At 33.8% G+C, this 16,021-nt stretch overlaps 2 protein-coding genes across 4 annotated transcripts in view; one reads left to right on the forward strand and one right to left on the reverse strand.

Annotated features, from left to right (window-relative positions):
* The window catches only part of LOC136038861 (metallothionein-like), a 40,859-nt gene extending 28,094 nt beyond the window's left edge, over positions 1-12,765 (reverse strand). The window contains exons 1-3 of one of the 3 annotated variants that reach the window (XR_010620334.1): positions 12,606-12,764; positions 5,737-5,802; positions 4,298-4,476 (exon numbers count right to left, since the gene is read on the reverse strand). Coding sequence is in view for 1 of the 3 variants with exons in the window: in XM_065722313.1 (XP_065578385.1) it covers positions 5,737-5,802; positions 12,606-12,642 (103 nt within the window). In the remaining 2 variants the exon portion in view is untranslated. Of the gene's footprint in view, positions 1-1,219; positions 1,235-4,297; positions 4,477-5,736; positions 5,803-12,605 lie in introns of those variants that run through there. The other 2 variants (XM_065722313.1, XR_010620333.1) reach the window with 2 other exon arrangements.
* LOC136038426 (snake venom metalloproteinase BjussuMP-2-like) overlaps positions 1-16,021 on the forward strand; it is a 224,819-nt gene that overhangs the window by 29,930 nt on the left and 178,868 nt on the right. The window lies entirely within an intron of this gene.

Genomic DNA, 16,021 nt, shown 5'->3' on the forward strand with positions numbered 1-16,021 from the left:
CACATCAACCAGATCATAGCAAAAGCAGCTGGTCTTCTAAAATCCTTTGCAAATCTCAAAAGGTTTGGAATGACAGAACTACTCCTTCTTTCATGCTACAAAACTTATGTAATGCCCATAGTCATGTACGGCTGTCCTGTCTGGCGCCCATCGCTCACAGAGAAAGACAGAAGTCAGCTTGAAACAATTCAGACAAGAGCCTGCAAAATAATTATTGGATCAAATTAAAAAAACTACGAAGAAATTTTGAGTGAACTCAGGCTCCCAACCCTGGATGAAAGGAGGCACGAAACACTGATGAAGTTTGGAGCTGACATCCTGAAGTTCCCAACGCACCGAGATATCCTGCCTCAGTTTACTTCAGTGACTCAAGCACACAAGACGAGGGTGGCAACTTTTAAAGAGGGAAAAGAACTGTTAGAATACCCGCCTACAACAAGATTTTTAAACTCCTTCGTTTCATACTTCGTGAAACACTACAACGGCAATATCCTCAAATCGAAGTGATAGCTCATCATGTGTGTTCTTTATGTTGCGTCTTTTTGCGTTTTTCTATTTTCTTTTTTTGTTTGACGATACCCATGTTATTGCATTGTGATAAAGGGAAAGAATAAAGATTATTATTATTATTATTATTATAACGCATTCCAGTTTGGACAACATAATAGCCTTCAGGCACTTTGCAAGAGCACGCAATGCCTTTGAAAATCGGTTAGCCTATCTGATTCTTCGTCGCTGTAGCTTGTGGGGAGGTAGACATTGACGCTCACAAGATTCCTTTGCTGAGACTATCACTTATAACCATAAGGTTTTCAGCTGTATGAAGACTCTCGGAATCAACTGCAGAGCTACATATGATCGCTAGTTCACCAGAGGGTCTTCCACGTTGACAAGACTTTGCTGCGACAAAATAAAATGTCTGATTGTCTGAAAACTTTAGCAGGCTGAAAACTCGAGCAAACTTGATGCATAGAATATTGCCTCGGCGGCATAATTCTTCAATTAAAGGGATTCTGTGAGACACACCTCCGCTCATGTTCCACGACACGATCTTAATACTCGCATGCTGTTCATTCATCGGAGCTTTTTCGCCTATTCTTCCAAACTTTTACAACTTTCAAAAAAAATCGCATCTTGGCTAATTTGCTCTTTACATCTTCATAATTTTTATTGAGGACATTCTAATCATCTGCATAACCTAAGTCTAGAAGAACTTTACCTTCCCTTTGATACGGAGTTCTCTCATAACCTTTGCTATGTTTCTAAGGACAAAATCTATCAGAACGGGGTAGGATACAACCCTTCTTAACTCTTGATTCCACACCGAACTAATTACTAACGTTACTTCTTACCTTAACCACCGCAATATTATTCTCCTACATAGTATTGATCAGGGTTGCCAACAGCGATACAAGTATACCATTTTGGCAAGTTTCATGTTTAAAGGTACATGCTGGTACAATCACAAATTTTCTGGTACATTTTACAAAATGTGGTACAATAAGATTTGACTGGGCGTCCGGACACAGCGAGCGGAGGGAATTCTAGTCTTTATTTGTTTTCTCTTCTAGAGTCTTAAGTTTTCCATTACACATTTATTTAAGTGCCTGTTGTTGGCCTCTTGCGGTCACAATATAGCGTTAAGGAGCACAGCCATCTATAGGGTAGGATCAAAAAAGGTAAGCAGCTATTTGGAGGAGTGATACCAAAATGGTCTCTGCAGGGGAAAGGAGGTCTCCCAAATATCTTTAAAATAAGATATGGAATACTTTGTTCTCTTTATTGTAATGTAATTTTCCGATCGTCCACGTGTTTTACGTAGGGCAAAAAAATTTTTCGTCTTGCCCATAGTACAAAACGCAAAAAAATTGATATGGTACAATTTTTGAATAGTGGTACAATTTTAAGGCGTTTTATGGTACTTTTTCTTCCGAAGCGTTGGCAACACTGGTATTGATCAGCTCAATGTGCTTATCTTGTACAACATACATGGATAGGTCCTTTACTAAAGCTTTTGAATCAGCTGAATCAATTGCTGTTTATAATATGTAAAACTGAAGACTAAAGGGTTTGATAATAATATGATAAATAATATGAAAATATGATAATTCAGGCACTTCTTGTTTCAAAAATTCGGTGGAGGCATCAAAATCCCCTTTTTAAAGACTTTGTCTACAGCATTTCTCAGTTTAGTAAGTATTATCATGCACTAAGCTAAAATAGATGGACCTCAATGCATTATAAGGTAAAGTAAAATTCAGGTGACGCATCATTCCCACATTTCTGATTAATTTCAACTGAGGATTGCTAATATGGTGCTTGAATGACAGATTTTCATCAATGATAATTTCTCAATAACTTTCAAAGCTAACACGTTCAATACGCATGTTTTTTGAAGCCTCGACTGACTGGAGTCCAGTGCAAAAAGTTGAACTCCAAGAGTAAATAATAAATTTTCTCAGAATTTGCTGTCAGACGGTTAGACTTAAACCACAACAAAATTCTATCAATTGACTGACATATATTTTCCCAAAGCATCAGATCATTGGATTCAGAGACACTACACCCCAAATCATCAAAAAAAAAACACTGTCCGAGATGAAGTTTATATTTGAAGTTTATATTGAAGTTTATATTTTCCCAAAGCATCAGATCATTGGATTCAGAGACACTACACCCCAAATCATCCGAAAAAAAAAACACTGTCCGAGATGAAGTTTATATTTGAAGTTTATATTGAAGTTTATATTTTCCCAAAGCATCAGATCATTGGATTCAGAGACACTACACCCCAAATCATCCGAAAATCGGACAGGATCACTGTCCGAGATCCTTTGACGACTCACTTAAGTCATATGTTGGTTAATATGTTGAAGTTTAGCGTGTTTCTTTTTTTATCTTTTGTTGCTCTCTTTTTCTTTCTAAAGTTGTATTTTGTTTCTGAGCTTTCTTTTGTAGACTGTATTCTGTGCTGTTATGGCCCGCAGGCTTTTTGCAATAGACCTTATCTTCTTATCTTATAGGTATAAACAACAAACCAAGAAAAAATCTCAATGAAGAACAAACAAACAGGATTATGACCAGTAGAAAATATAAAAATCCAGACTACGCAGATATTTCTCCTGTTTGAAAATGTGGCATCTTCAACGCTGATGAAACAGAGGTAAAAACTAAATAACCTAAAAATAAATAAAAACCAAGAAATAAGAACAACCGATATTAATATCTACAATTGCCACAACTGATCCGCATAGGTTACAGAAGCTAATAGAGTAATTTTTATGGTATTAAGATTTAAAAACAAATCACCAGAGGGCCAGTTTAAATACAAAACCTAAGAGAACTGCGTCCATGATCACAAACAACAGGAATAGAATAATTAACTTCATTACCATTTTACAGGATTTTATCTAGTTGCTTTGGTGTTCTCATTGAAGTAACTCCATTAGCTGACCTATGTGGATCAGCTTTACCAATTGTAGATAATAATATTGGTTGTTCTTATTCCTTGGTTTTTATTTGTTTTTAGTTTATTTTAGTTTTCTTCCAGTAGTCCCGTTTGTTTGTTCTTCATTGAGATTTGTCTCTTTGTTTGTTTCTTCGTCACAGCTGGCAAGTTTGGCTGAAGATCTTTCATTGTGTGTAGGTATATCATAAAGAGAGAGTTGGAAACCCCCTTTAAATGCGATATTGATTGAAAGCAAGATCCCAACTTGAGCCTTTGCTGCAAGTTCGTTTTCGGATCCGTACCTTTTTCAGTCTTCTGAACTTGAAAATTGTGACATCGCTAATTCTGCTTAATGCTAATTTTTTCTCAGTTTAGTTCAATTTAATTTCATTTATTACTAACAGATAAGCATCCAAAAATTTAAAAATTAACCCCCTCCCTCCATGAATAGGTACAAAAACAGTTGCAACAGGGTAGCTGCACACTTGTGACTGATAATTAAACGAAGAACCAAAATTAAAAAATTAAGAAGTGTGGAAAACAATGAAATTTTCCCTAACTGCGTCCTTGACTTGTTTTTAAACTTCCCTGTGTGCGTAGCCACCAGAATAATATCCACAGTGAAGCTCCACAATTTATACCCTGAAAACTCAACGATAAGAAATTTAAGTTCTTGGATAAACTTGCAATGCAGGAAGCATCATTCTCGACACTAGGATACTTTCGTCAGCTTTCGAATGTTTCACATGAAACTTCTTTTGATTGACTCAGCCACTCAAAACCAAACTCCTGGCTGAGTGACTCATCAAGGAGTTGCATCACTTATTCAAAGCATGTCAAAGAAAAAAAAATGGTACTAAAATATATTTATTCTGAAAAAAGTAACGTAATTTATGATACTTAGCGAACTAATAAAACGAAATAAAAAACAAAAAAAGAACAACTGTGGTCAATTTCTCTTCATATTCAACTTCAACTTCATCTTATTCAACTTATTCAACTACACACGCAGGCGTCTGTTACTTTGCCTGAAAACACAAAGAGAAAATTAAATTAAACTAAAAACAAATTTTTTCGTCTTAAAGTATTACTAACACGTTCAAAATAGCAAGTTTGATGTCAATAAGAATACTATTCAAGAAAATGCACTTGGGAGGGAAAGGATTTTCCTATGTTTTTCAAATGGAGATACAAAAATGTATTATCAAAATCAAGGGGGAGGGGAGGGGGGAGATTTTTTTCTTCTAATTTTTCAAGTAAAGAACGTAATTTTTAAAACCAAGGAGAATTTTCCCGATTTGCATTCTAATAATTTTCTTATGAATTTGGTTACATAATAGCTGAAGAAGGAATAAAAAACAAGTTTTTCCTGACAAACCGGTTTTCAAGTTGTTACCTGAGCCAATAGAAAGCTTATAAGAATGGCAACTGGCACTGTGTCGAAAAGGAAATTCGTCAACGCCATCTAATAATAAATGACTTTTTCGCACTGTCCTTTCTTGTGCTTGGAAATTGTCCCTTTCATTGTTCAAAAAAACATGTATAAATGGGCTTTTGAAATTAATTCCTCATAACGTTAGTTTTCTGCTTCTGCAGGGGAAGTTTGAAGTTAAAGTCACTGAAAATCGCACATCATTTATAAAGCCTGCCTCAGTCTATCAACAACTTAGAATGTGGTATGGCTTGGACATGACATCCTTTTGGAAGTGAATAAGTTCAATTAGATAAAATAATAATGTTCAACTTAAAAAATACATTATGTTTAATTTTGAAAAAATTAAATATTTCTTAAATATCTTGATGTACCTTTAAATAATTACGTTTAAAATTCAGAGTTCATCAGTCAAACTAGCATGCTTTTATTTTATCATATATAAAAGTAATTACTTAAAATCATTTTTACGAAATACGAGTCCAAGAAATAACTAAAATAGATTCAATTCAGTAAAACATCATTATAAAAACCTCAGTCAAAACTGTAGATGCCTGAAAAATGAATCGTCATTTATACCAAAAAAAAAAAGTATGTGTTGAGTTCATATAATGTCACATCTTGTACTAATATCCAAATAGTTTTGATACAACCGTATGCATAAGTCAACCTTATTTTACCATGATTACTATTCAATTGGTGTTTATCTTCATATTTTTGCATTTTAGCTATTTATCAATTTTAATCTTGTCATTTTCGTACGATAAAAAAGGGCCCAACAAGGACAATGAGCAGACATTTTAAAATTACCCAAAAACAATTATAGTTTATAGGAAAAATCAAATAATGAACATACCTTGAGCAATGGAGCAACAAGTTGTATCGGGGCTGCATTTGCATGGGTTGCATCTGCATGTGGCATCTAAAATGGAAACAAAAATTAACAAATGTAAGGATATTTCCAAGTAAAAGGAAATTATTTCGTTTCAAGTTCGAGATGAATCATTTCAAAATGAAATTTTACAAAAATTGTTTTTTGATTGTGGTAGCCATTTGATCAATTAGAAAAAGAACAATTGTAAATTGTACCTCAGCTGTATCTTAGGGGGCTTCATGCGTATATACCATCTAAATGAAAAGTAAAAAATTACCAACTGTAAATAGGCTTCCACTTTCAAAAATATGTAAGAAAATAAATTTTTTCAAGTAGAAAATAATTTGCTCATAAATCAAAATAAAATTATAAATATTCATTCTGATAACCTCAAGATAAGGTTCGGTTTGTGCCATGTTTATACGGTTTTATCTTTTGTTTAAGTTGTCAAAGTATGCGATCTTAGAAAATTGACAGAAATGATAATAATTAATTTTCTTACTTATATTCTCCTGGAAAAAAAGTTATAGTATGATCTAAGTGAAACGGTACAACTTGTGAAAACCTTCAAAACAATTGAATTAAAGGAAATATAATATAGTATGGGGAAAATCGTAAATTCCGGAAATTCGGGGTGAAGCGAAAATTTTTAGCCCTCATATGTAAATGCCGGTAAAACACCTACATTCTATTGACCGGGATCAATCCTAAAAGCTAAGGTAAGGCTAAGGTCCTAAGGTTTTTGTCCCCCCCAGGATAAAAACACTCCTGACATAAAAATGACAAATAAGCTAGCAAAAGACTAAAGTAAATGCATTTAATACAAAGGAATGTCGACTTCTCTCTTTTCAGCTACGGTGCTCGGGTCAGCTTACCCCAGTCGCGTCCCCTTCAAATGACCTTCAACGTGCATAGGTATCCTTCATTAGACAGTGAAATTTACTTATATTTAGCATGCATGAGAATCCTTGACAGTCTTTCAAAGTTATGAATCGAGGTGCTTGTTAATTATTCAGAACACACCCAAGAATTTTGATCTGAACGTAAGATCTGAGAAAAACCAGATTCACACCACAGAAACAAGTGACGGGTTATAAAATACATTGAACTTATATAATTTGGACTATACAATTGCCCTTTAGAGGGGGTGGGGTGAAGCATAGCCAGTCTGCATGGAAAATTAGTTAGGTACAATTATTCTACATATTATGAAATAAAAATTGTTTTCTACATTCACGCTGTCCAAATACTTTATTAATACACCCCCCCTAATTTGTAAATATATAGCTCAAATTATATAAGTCCACTGCATTCTGTCGAACTAAAAAAGCCCTCTGGCTATGAAATATGAAACCGGTTTTTACAGAACTACAGATCCAAATTCGTGAGTGTGTTCTGAATAAGTGACAAGTACCTAAACCGACGATTGCACGTCATATGTCGTATGAGTAGCGTACGTCATAAGTAGTATACTTTATATCACGTTAGATTACCTATCGAAACAACTGAAATTATTAAATATCTTTTACGAAATACATTAATGATATTAACGTAGTTAAAAAAAACAAAGGTGATGTCAGTGCTTTCACCTCACAATTATGTATCTGCTTTCTCACGTTATATCGTGAGATCACGTTGTCACGTTGTCTACAGATCACATTGTATCATATTCGAAGCCAAAATTATGACAAATGACTAAATCCGCCAGTTCATCTATTTAACCGCTAAAACATCGATAAAAGAGACCGTTTGACACTGCTCCTTACTTTCAGGTGAAAATCTTGATTTTTTTTGTTTAGCCAAAATCGAGACCACTTAGATTCAATAGTTCAGGCTATCCAGAAATGGATCGATCAGAAATGGTCAAACCCTCCTCGAGCAGAAACGGACGGTATTAGATGATATTACGTCTCATCTCTTTCCAATTTAATTTAAAAAACAAATTTTTTTCCGAGGGAAGTAAAGAGTGAAGTTGAAACTTAAAACGGACAAAAATTATTAATTTATGGCCTATCTATTATATATCAATGAAACTAGTACACATAAACCAACCATATTTCCCTATACTCTTAGCATTATAGAAAACCAGCGTTTTACTGAAAACTCAAGTGTCAAGTATAAAAAACAGGAATATGATTTGAGAGTCTAAAGTGAGTATGTAGCCATACAACTATAAACAAATTTATAAAACTTTTCATAGTCTTACATCAGTTATAACATCAGTATCTTTCAGTATACAATCAAAATTATCTTAAAAATGTAAGTGTAAAATAAAATAAACAGAAATATTGGATTGGTCTATCAGGTAGCATTTTGGTTAAAACACCAAAATATATACAATCTTAGACTGTAAGGAATATGCTTTAGTGTTAACTGGAATCAAGGATCAAACAAGACATAATATGAACTTGGTGAATCAGGATATTTCTCTCAATACAACAGTGAATTTCAATCTATGATAAAATTCTAAAGCTAGTCTATAGTCCTAATACAATCAAGATGGGCTTTACTTCGGACTTATCTGCAAACTAATCATGACATGTCCTTTTCAGAACCAAAACGATAGCCAGTCATTGAACTGAGCCATTCTGCAGAATTCATAGCAAATTAAAAAAAAAATAAAAAAAATAAAGCAACAACCCTAAAATGAATTTTTGCTTTGTCTTAAAAGGGATTCATCCTATAAGGGATTGATAATATCTTTATTCTGTAAAAAGTGTTCTTAATTAGTTTGCTTTTACTGCACCTCAACTCCTATATTATTTTATGTTTTCAGTACAGCGCTAGTTTTCTATAATCCTTAATGTGTAGGGAAACATAGTTAATCGGTTTATTTGTACTAGTTTTATTGATATATTTTAGATAGGCTATGAAGCAATAATTTTTGTCCGTTTTAAGTTTCAATTTCACTCTTTACTTCCCCCAGAAAAACTTTGCTTTTTTAAATTAATATTTATTCGTTTTGATTAAAATTTAATTTAGAAATAACGATGGTATGAAAACTTATTTCATAGTGAAAACTTATTTTTAAAATACTTTTCTAATTGTCACCGATCTAGGGAAGATAAGACACATCTAGAAAATACTGCAGACAACCTTGACACCTACGAAAAACTTTCAGTCAGTAACATGAAGTTCATTATCCCTACTTCACAAGCAATACATGTCTTTCACGAACGTTTGTTTTTCGATGAGCCAAAATCTGTTTAACTTGGCCGACTTTGCAGGAAAAAGCCATAATGAAGACAGGGCTTTATAAATCGCCTACTGACTAACAGAAACTAGAAGGCTACAGTAGCAAAAGGGAACTGTTTAAGGGCTCATTTAAAAGTTTATATTTATAATTAATCGTTTTTTATAAATTTGACTTGATAGCATATTCCCTCAAAGTTTGCTTCCGATTGTTTCCCCCTTTTTTTAAAAATGTGTCTTTGTGTCTTTTAACACTTTTGTTAAGTGTCTTTTCCTATGAAATGATTAAAAAGTTGTTTTTTAAAACCTAGACAGGAGCAAAGAACTAAGGGGCTAGAATGGCCCTTCCCCTCAATTACCGCCATTAGAACTAGCATACAGGCTTCATCGCAGAGTGAAGTTTGATGGCTCAACTCAAATCATTCAAGCTTAATTTTTCGTAGATTTTTAGTTGAAAAGTTTTAATTTTAGCTCATATTTTTCACAATAATTTTACTTTTAAGATGAGTAGGCAATTTATGAAACTTACTAGAAGGGGAGTATATGTGAGGGGTTCTTATAAACCTTCAGTTAAGGGTTTTGGATCATAATTATTGCAATGCTACTGTTTTTTGCTTTCAAACTCTTCCACTTAAGAAGTGGCACCAAATGTGCCGTTTTTAGTGCTATATGGCACTTATGTATAGTAAAATCATCGGAAAAAATATTTAGGGCACGATTGACGAGAGATATTACAATTCCTCTTTTAACCTCTGGAGGGTGGTTTGATTCAAAATATAAATATCTATTGTTTTGTGTTGGTTTTCTGTAAATAGTAAAATCGAGTTCATCTAAGTTATGAATAATTAGAACATCTAGGAATGAATTTCAATTTCTAAGGTAAACTGTAAATTCTTATCATATGTATTAAGGTGGTCTAAGAAACCCCTAAGTTCATATTCCCCATATTTCCAAAGTGAAATGACGTCATCCATGTTACGTCCCCAAAAGATATGTTTAAAAAAATATGAATTTAATGCCCAATTTTCAATATGCTCTACATAAATATTTGCCAGTAACCCAGAGAGAGGCGCACCCATGGGTAAGCCATTTATTTGTTGGAAGAAAGAATTATAGATTTGGAAATAGATTGAATACTTGTTACAAAGTTTAACAAAGGTCATTAAAACGTCGCAATCTAATCCTGAGGCTGAAACTTCTATTAAGTCATAATTTTCATTTATTTTATTTTCTAATAATTTCTCGGATTCTGCTACGTTAGTATTTGCATACATAAACACAATGTCAAAGCTACTGATTATTTTATTTTTTAAAATATTTACGTTTTTGAGTTTTTCAACTAAATCAACAAATTACGTATATCAGATTTTTGACAAAAAAGCAAAGGTTTGAAGGCTATACATTACCATTTTCGAATGTTGGAGGTGGGGTCTTTTGTACAAGCTACAATTGGCCTTAAAGGAATGCCTTGCTTATGTAATTTTGGTAGACCATAAATTTTTGGACAAGAGCTGCCTTGAGGAAAAAATTTACTATATAATTGTGGAGTAATTTTACCATTTTGATTTAGATCTTATAACTCTTTTACAATTTTGTTAGCAAACTGATCAATATGATCGTGGGTTATAGTTTAATATGTAGTTTTGTCATTTAGATGTGCATAAATTTTTGTATTGTAATCTTTCATATCCATGACAACCAAAAAATTGCTTTTATCTGTTTTAGTTATAATAATTGACAAATCTTGGCGGAGAAGGATAGAATTCTTAGGTCATGCAAATTATCTGGTTTTATATTGGCGGGAGGATTAGCTAAACAATAGCAAAACAATAGATATTTACATTTTGAATCAAACCACCCCCTCCCACAAGTTAAAAGAGGGGTCGTAATATATCTCGTCAATCATGCCCTAAACATTTTTTCTGATTCCTAAATCACAGCTGAACTATACTTTATCAGGAACATTCTTTTTGGAAATGGGTATCCTCTTTCATTTATTAATAAAATAATTAACCGTAGATTGAAAAGACACTCCCATAAAATCAACAATAATTTACCATGTGAGAATCCCGATAAGCCCCAAAACAAAATTTACCTCCCATATATCCCAAAAATCACTAGAAGTCTTACAAAAGTATGCACACAAAATAATCCGTATGTTGTATGTACCAATAATTTGAAAATCATAAATCTCCTAAATTCTGGTAAAGATAAGACTCCAGTTACTTGCCAAAGAGATGTCTATCAAATACCATGCGACTGTGGCAAATGCTACATAGGGAGAACCCACCAGAATTTTCGAGAAACGCCTACATTAACATAAAGATGATATCACCAAAGCTCTGAATTCTAACATTAGGCTACTTCTGTTTCTTTTGATTCTGCTGTAAGCAGCCATGTTTTTGAAAATCCTAGCCACAAAAAACTTTTTGAAGAATCCGCCATTATTAGCAATGATCTAGGCATAAAGCAAGTAGTTTGAGAAGCAATTTGAATTCAGACTTCAGATTAAAAATAATATTTCCTTAAATAGGGATTTAGGAGAATATTCACTGAATGCTCTATACACAAATTTAATTAAAAATGACCTTATGAAATATTATAGAAAACCAATAGATATTAACGCAGAGCCTGTCACAAATAGACCTATAAGATCAACAGCGAAAAAAGCTAGGCTGGCATTAAAAACGTGTTTTTAAATCATTTTCTTTTATTTCAATGAATTGCCTTGTTTCATAACAATTCATTTATCAGTCCTGGTTGAACTTCGCTGAGGTAAGGATGCTGGGACTGTTTGAAAAACTATTCATTGTAGTTTTATTGATTTTATCCTACTGTAAGTTGTTTTTTCTTATTTGTATTGCTGAGGACGACCCTTGGATATAGGGCCGAAATATTCATTCTAATTTGTTCCCCACTGTCTTAAAAAAATCGCTATTGTACTTCTTGTTTTTCGTGTTTACCAACACAAATTCTGTTTTGAGTCGTGTATCTATGTATTTTTGAATTTTTACTTCATTCTTGATGATAAAAAAATCAAAATAAACGCAATAATGAGTAAAAGTTTATAAGCGTAACAAAATATAGTAGGAAGAGTATGAATAGCTTAAAGGTATAAGAACTGCTGCTAATATCAACAAAAAATACTATGAACACCATCTAGAGTTTGGTGACAATTGGCATTTTTTCAGTGCAATCATAAGAAAAATTAGTTTAATTAGTGAAATAGGTAAAATTAGGGCATAAGTGTTGGATCTTAGTTCCTTACAGTAAAACAATTACAATATTTGTAATGTTGTTTTCTTTTAAACACTAGCCCCAGTCCCACTCTTATAACCTAACCAGACCCTCTGCTCTAATAAAAAAGGGAAAAGTCACTACAAATAGTAATAAATTAGTGAATAATGATAAAGAATTTTGGGTGGGAACTATGGTCGCCAAAGCTTTTTGGCGATTGAAAGGTCTAAATATAATCTAGTCGTATAAAAACTGACGATGAAAGTAATCTGTCCGGTTAGATAAGACAACAGTGAATGTGAGAGGTATACTAATAAAATCGAACAAAATCATGGAGAAATTGGTACGAAGTCAATGACACCTTTTAAAGATAATACGTAGCCCCTAATTTATGCTTTCAGTTAGAAATTATTGCAACTCACCTTTGCATTTTGGTCCACCTACCATTGGCCATGACATTTTTCTTTGCTACTAGCTTCTGCTACTTCTTGATCAAAAATCGTTTTCCTGTTCTGATTGTTTCAGCAGCAAAGCTTTAGCTTTTTACGCACTTTCGGCAAATGAATGCCGTAGTTCTACAAATTTTGAGAAGCCATGGGTGTGTTCCAGAGACTTACTGTAGTAACCGAATGGTTACTATTTCCGTTCCTAGCGGGAAAATGGTTACTACCCAACCCACAGGGAACGAGAATAGTTACTGCCGGCAGTAACCGCAGTAAGTGATTTTCTTACCGTGCTCAAAAGAATGGTTAGCGCAGTAAGTACATAATTCCCCTTCTTCAACAAAATCTCATTCAACAAAAAATAAATATGGACAAGAATGAAGTAATGGAATATGAAGTTATTTGCTTGGAAGAAGGTGGGACAGTGATTTTGCAAAAGAAAGAGGGATCTGAGCCAGGTTAGTAAATCACCATATTTTGGGATCAGCATTAAAGGACACCCTGAGTAGTAAGCTATCTATTAGCAAGTAGGTTAAACCAATGAAAAACTTATTATTTAATTTAAAGATTTCCATGTTTTCTGGCATATTCAGGCATAATTATTACCTTAAATTGCCATTTGGAATCATTCTAAGGATTGACTTCTTCCAGGTAACATTGAGGCTCCATTAAATTGCCACATGGTAGCATTTTAAGCATTAACTCCTTTTAGGCTCTGTAAACAGGCCTAGGTGAAGTATTACAGATAAGTTGAGGATTTATGGGCTGCCAAATCATTATTCTGAGACTGTCTTTAATCCTATTGAAGAAGTAGGCTAGGGTAGACTATTCAGAGTCTATTCCAAAGGATGGTAATTTTATCCAGTAAAATTCTAGTTGATTTACTTCTTGCTATCACTGAAATGGGTTAGGTTAGGAAAATGAAACTTTCAGGGATGGGTCTACAGGCTAAAGTATGTCCTGGGAAGGTATTTCAAAGTACACATCTCTACTCATTCTTGCTCTAGAGGGCCTTGATCTTTGATGACCTTCAAAATATTTATAGCTGAAGTTACATGTTTCCCATTGATTCTGCAAATCTATCCCTCTACCTCTAACTCCCTGTTAATTGAAGCAACTGTAAACAAAGCAAGAATGGGGGAAAAGGTAACAGGTGACAGAGTACATTGGAACTACATAATTTTGGCTATATATTTGCACATTAGGCAGGTTGGAGGTAAATTATAGTATAGAGATGCATGCTTTTCCCTTTGGTATGTAGGCTAAGTAGAAGGTCACTTGTACCTGATGCTGTCCGTGTTGTTTTTAGTTGGATGGGAAACATCCAAAGAAAGTTTCCTTTGAAAAGGAAAGGTGAGAATGCCCAAAAGTGAGATTGAATTTGTCAAAGCTTGGAGGTTTGCCCCTTCAGTCTGTTTAAAGGAAAATGGATTCATAATTGAAGCTTTGTTCATTTCAATCTTAAGGGTGACCTATATTTGTGACAATTCATTAAATGGTTGTAAAGGGGTACTTTTGTTTATTCATTTGTCTTCTTTGTTTTCTAACAGTTTTTTTAATCTTTAAATTGATATCCATTTCTTACAAATTTTTATTGATACCAGAGGTTCATTTGCAAGTTTTCACCTACTTTGTAATCCCTGGTCTCACAATTACATTTAAATTTACTGAAGCTAGGAAACATAGAGCTACTATCTATTTAAAGAAAATCAATGGATATAAGTAGGTTTTATTGTATTTAAGCCCTAGGGCCATGGCAATTAAAGACAAATTAAAGAAGATTAACTTTAAAATACTGTACATTAAATAAGCATGATAGTCACAAAGAAAAACAAATAACAAAATTATACTTCTGTGCTCAGTTGCCAACCTGAGCAACAGTCATAATTTTTTTTAATCTTGCAGAACATTCACTCCAATTACATTCACAAGCTATCTCTCATGACCCACACTCTTGTCCATACATCCACATTTCAGGGAAAAAGAAGGACCATCATACTGGTATTCTTCATTTTTACTCATATTTAATGGGTTTGAAAGAAAGTTTCTATGGCTAAGTCAGTAGGCCAGTAAAGGACCTGGTGGTCCTTTAGCCAGGTAGTGCAATAGGAAGCTAGGGACCAGCCAGCCTATGCTCTTGCATGCCCTTCCTTCTTACTGTCCCTAGATTTCCATCTGTACTCATTTAAAGTTAGGCCAATTTTAGCTGAGGTTAGTCTTATCACCAACCCCTATCCAAAACTAAATAAACTGACAATGCCAGGAATTAAACCTGTACCCCTTGGACAAAGCATTCCAGCCCAGAGTGCCTACCACTTAGCAAGGAACACAAATTTGACCAGAGAACAATAATTATTTTTAAAAAGTAGAATATTGAAAAAAAACTTGCTATAGTTGTCCCACTGCTATCCTGTAAATGACATAGGCCCATTTTATTTAGACAAATCAATTTAAGACAGGTATCAACAAAACTCCATCAGGGATTGTATATGCTTAAGATACAATCAAGCTATTTGAATGCTTAGTTATGTGATATTCTAGTCTTCAAATAATAAAAAAAGAGAAAAAGTATATGATCTATTTATTTTTCACCAGTTCATTTGAACAAAATCATTTGTGACAGCCAAATGCCCATGGTTGGCTCAGAACCTCTCTAAATGCTCTGAAACCGAAGGAATAAAAAAAATTATACTAATCAGCATTAAACTGTCCCTTAAATTTAAACACGTGCATTTAATTCGAAAATGACGCTACTGCTAGTCAGCTTACTGTGCCGTTCCCACTGGCTCTACCGCAGTTAGAAATGGGCAGTTACCGCGCAGTTACTGCAGTTACTGAAAAACCGTCAGCTGGAACACACCCCATGAGTGCCGTTACGGATGCTGTAAAAGCTTCTTTTTTTTATCATGGATGAAGTCTAACAATTTTTTTTCGAAGAGTTACTGCGCAATATTTTTTTACGTAATAAGCAGGAAAAAAAGCTTTTTCTTCTCATAATCAGAGGAAATTCTCGTAATTGGAAAGAACCTATAGCATATTCAATGTATCATTATTTAATTAATTCTTTATTATATTTTATTTCCAGAGGTGCTTTGCATAGAAGGGCATATCGCATAAACTTTAGAGGGAGGCTGATTCAATTGGAAATTAAAGGTTCTAGTGCTCTTTTTAAAAGTCAAAAATAATTGAAACGCAAACCGCCCCCTTCCTCTTTCGCTCCTTTTCCCCTAGAGGTATGGTGATTAGAATTTGGAGATCGTCATTTTGTTCACAATAATTCAAAGCATAACAAGTACTACTCCAGGGTTGAAAACCCCCCATAGCTGCAGGGGTAAGGGCTGTAAGTATTGCAAATAGCCCATTGTTAACATATAAGGTTTTTTTTATTAGGGAAA

The sequence above is a fragment of the Artemia franciscana genome, chromosome 18, assembly GCF_032884065.1.
Source record: "Artemia franciscana chromosome 18, ASM3288406v1, whole genome shotgun sequence".
In the NCBI taxonomy this organism is placed as follows: Eukaryota; Metazoa; Arthropoda; class Branchiopoda; order Anostraca; family Artemiidae; genus Artemia; species Artemia franciscana.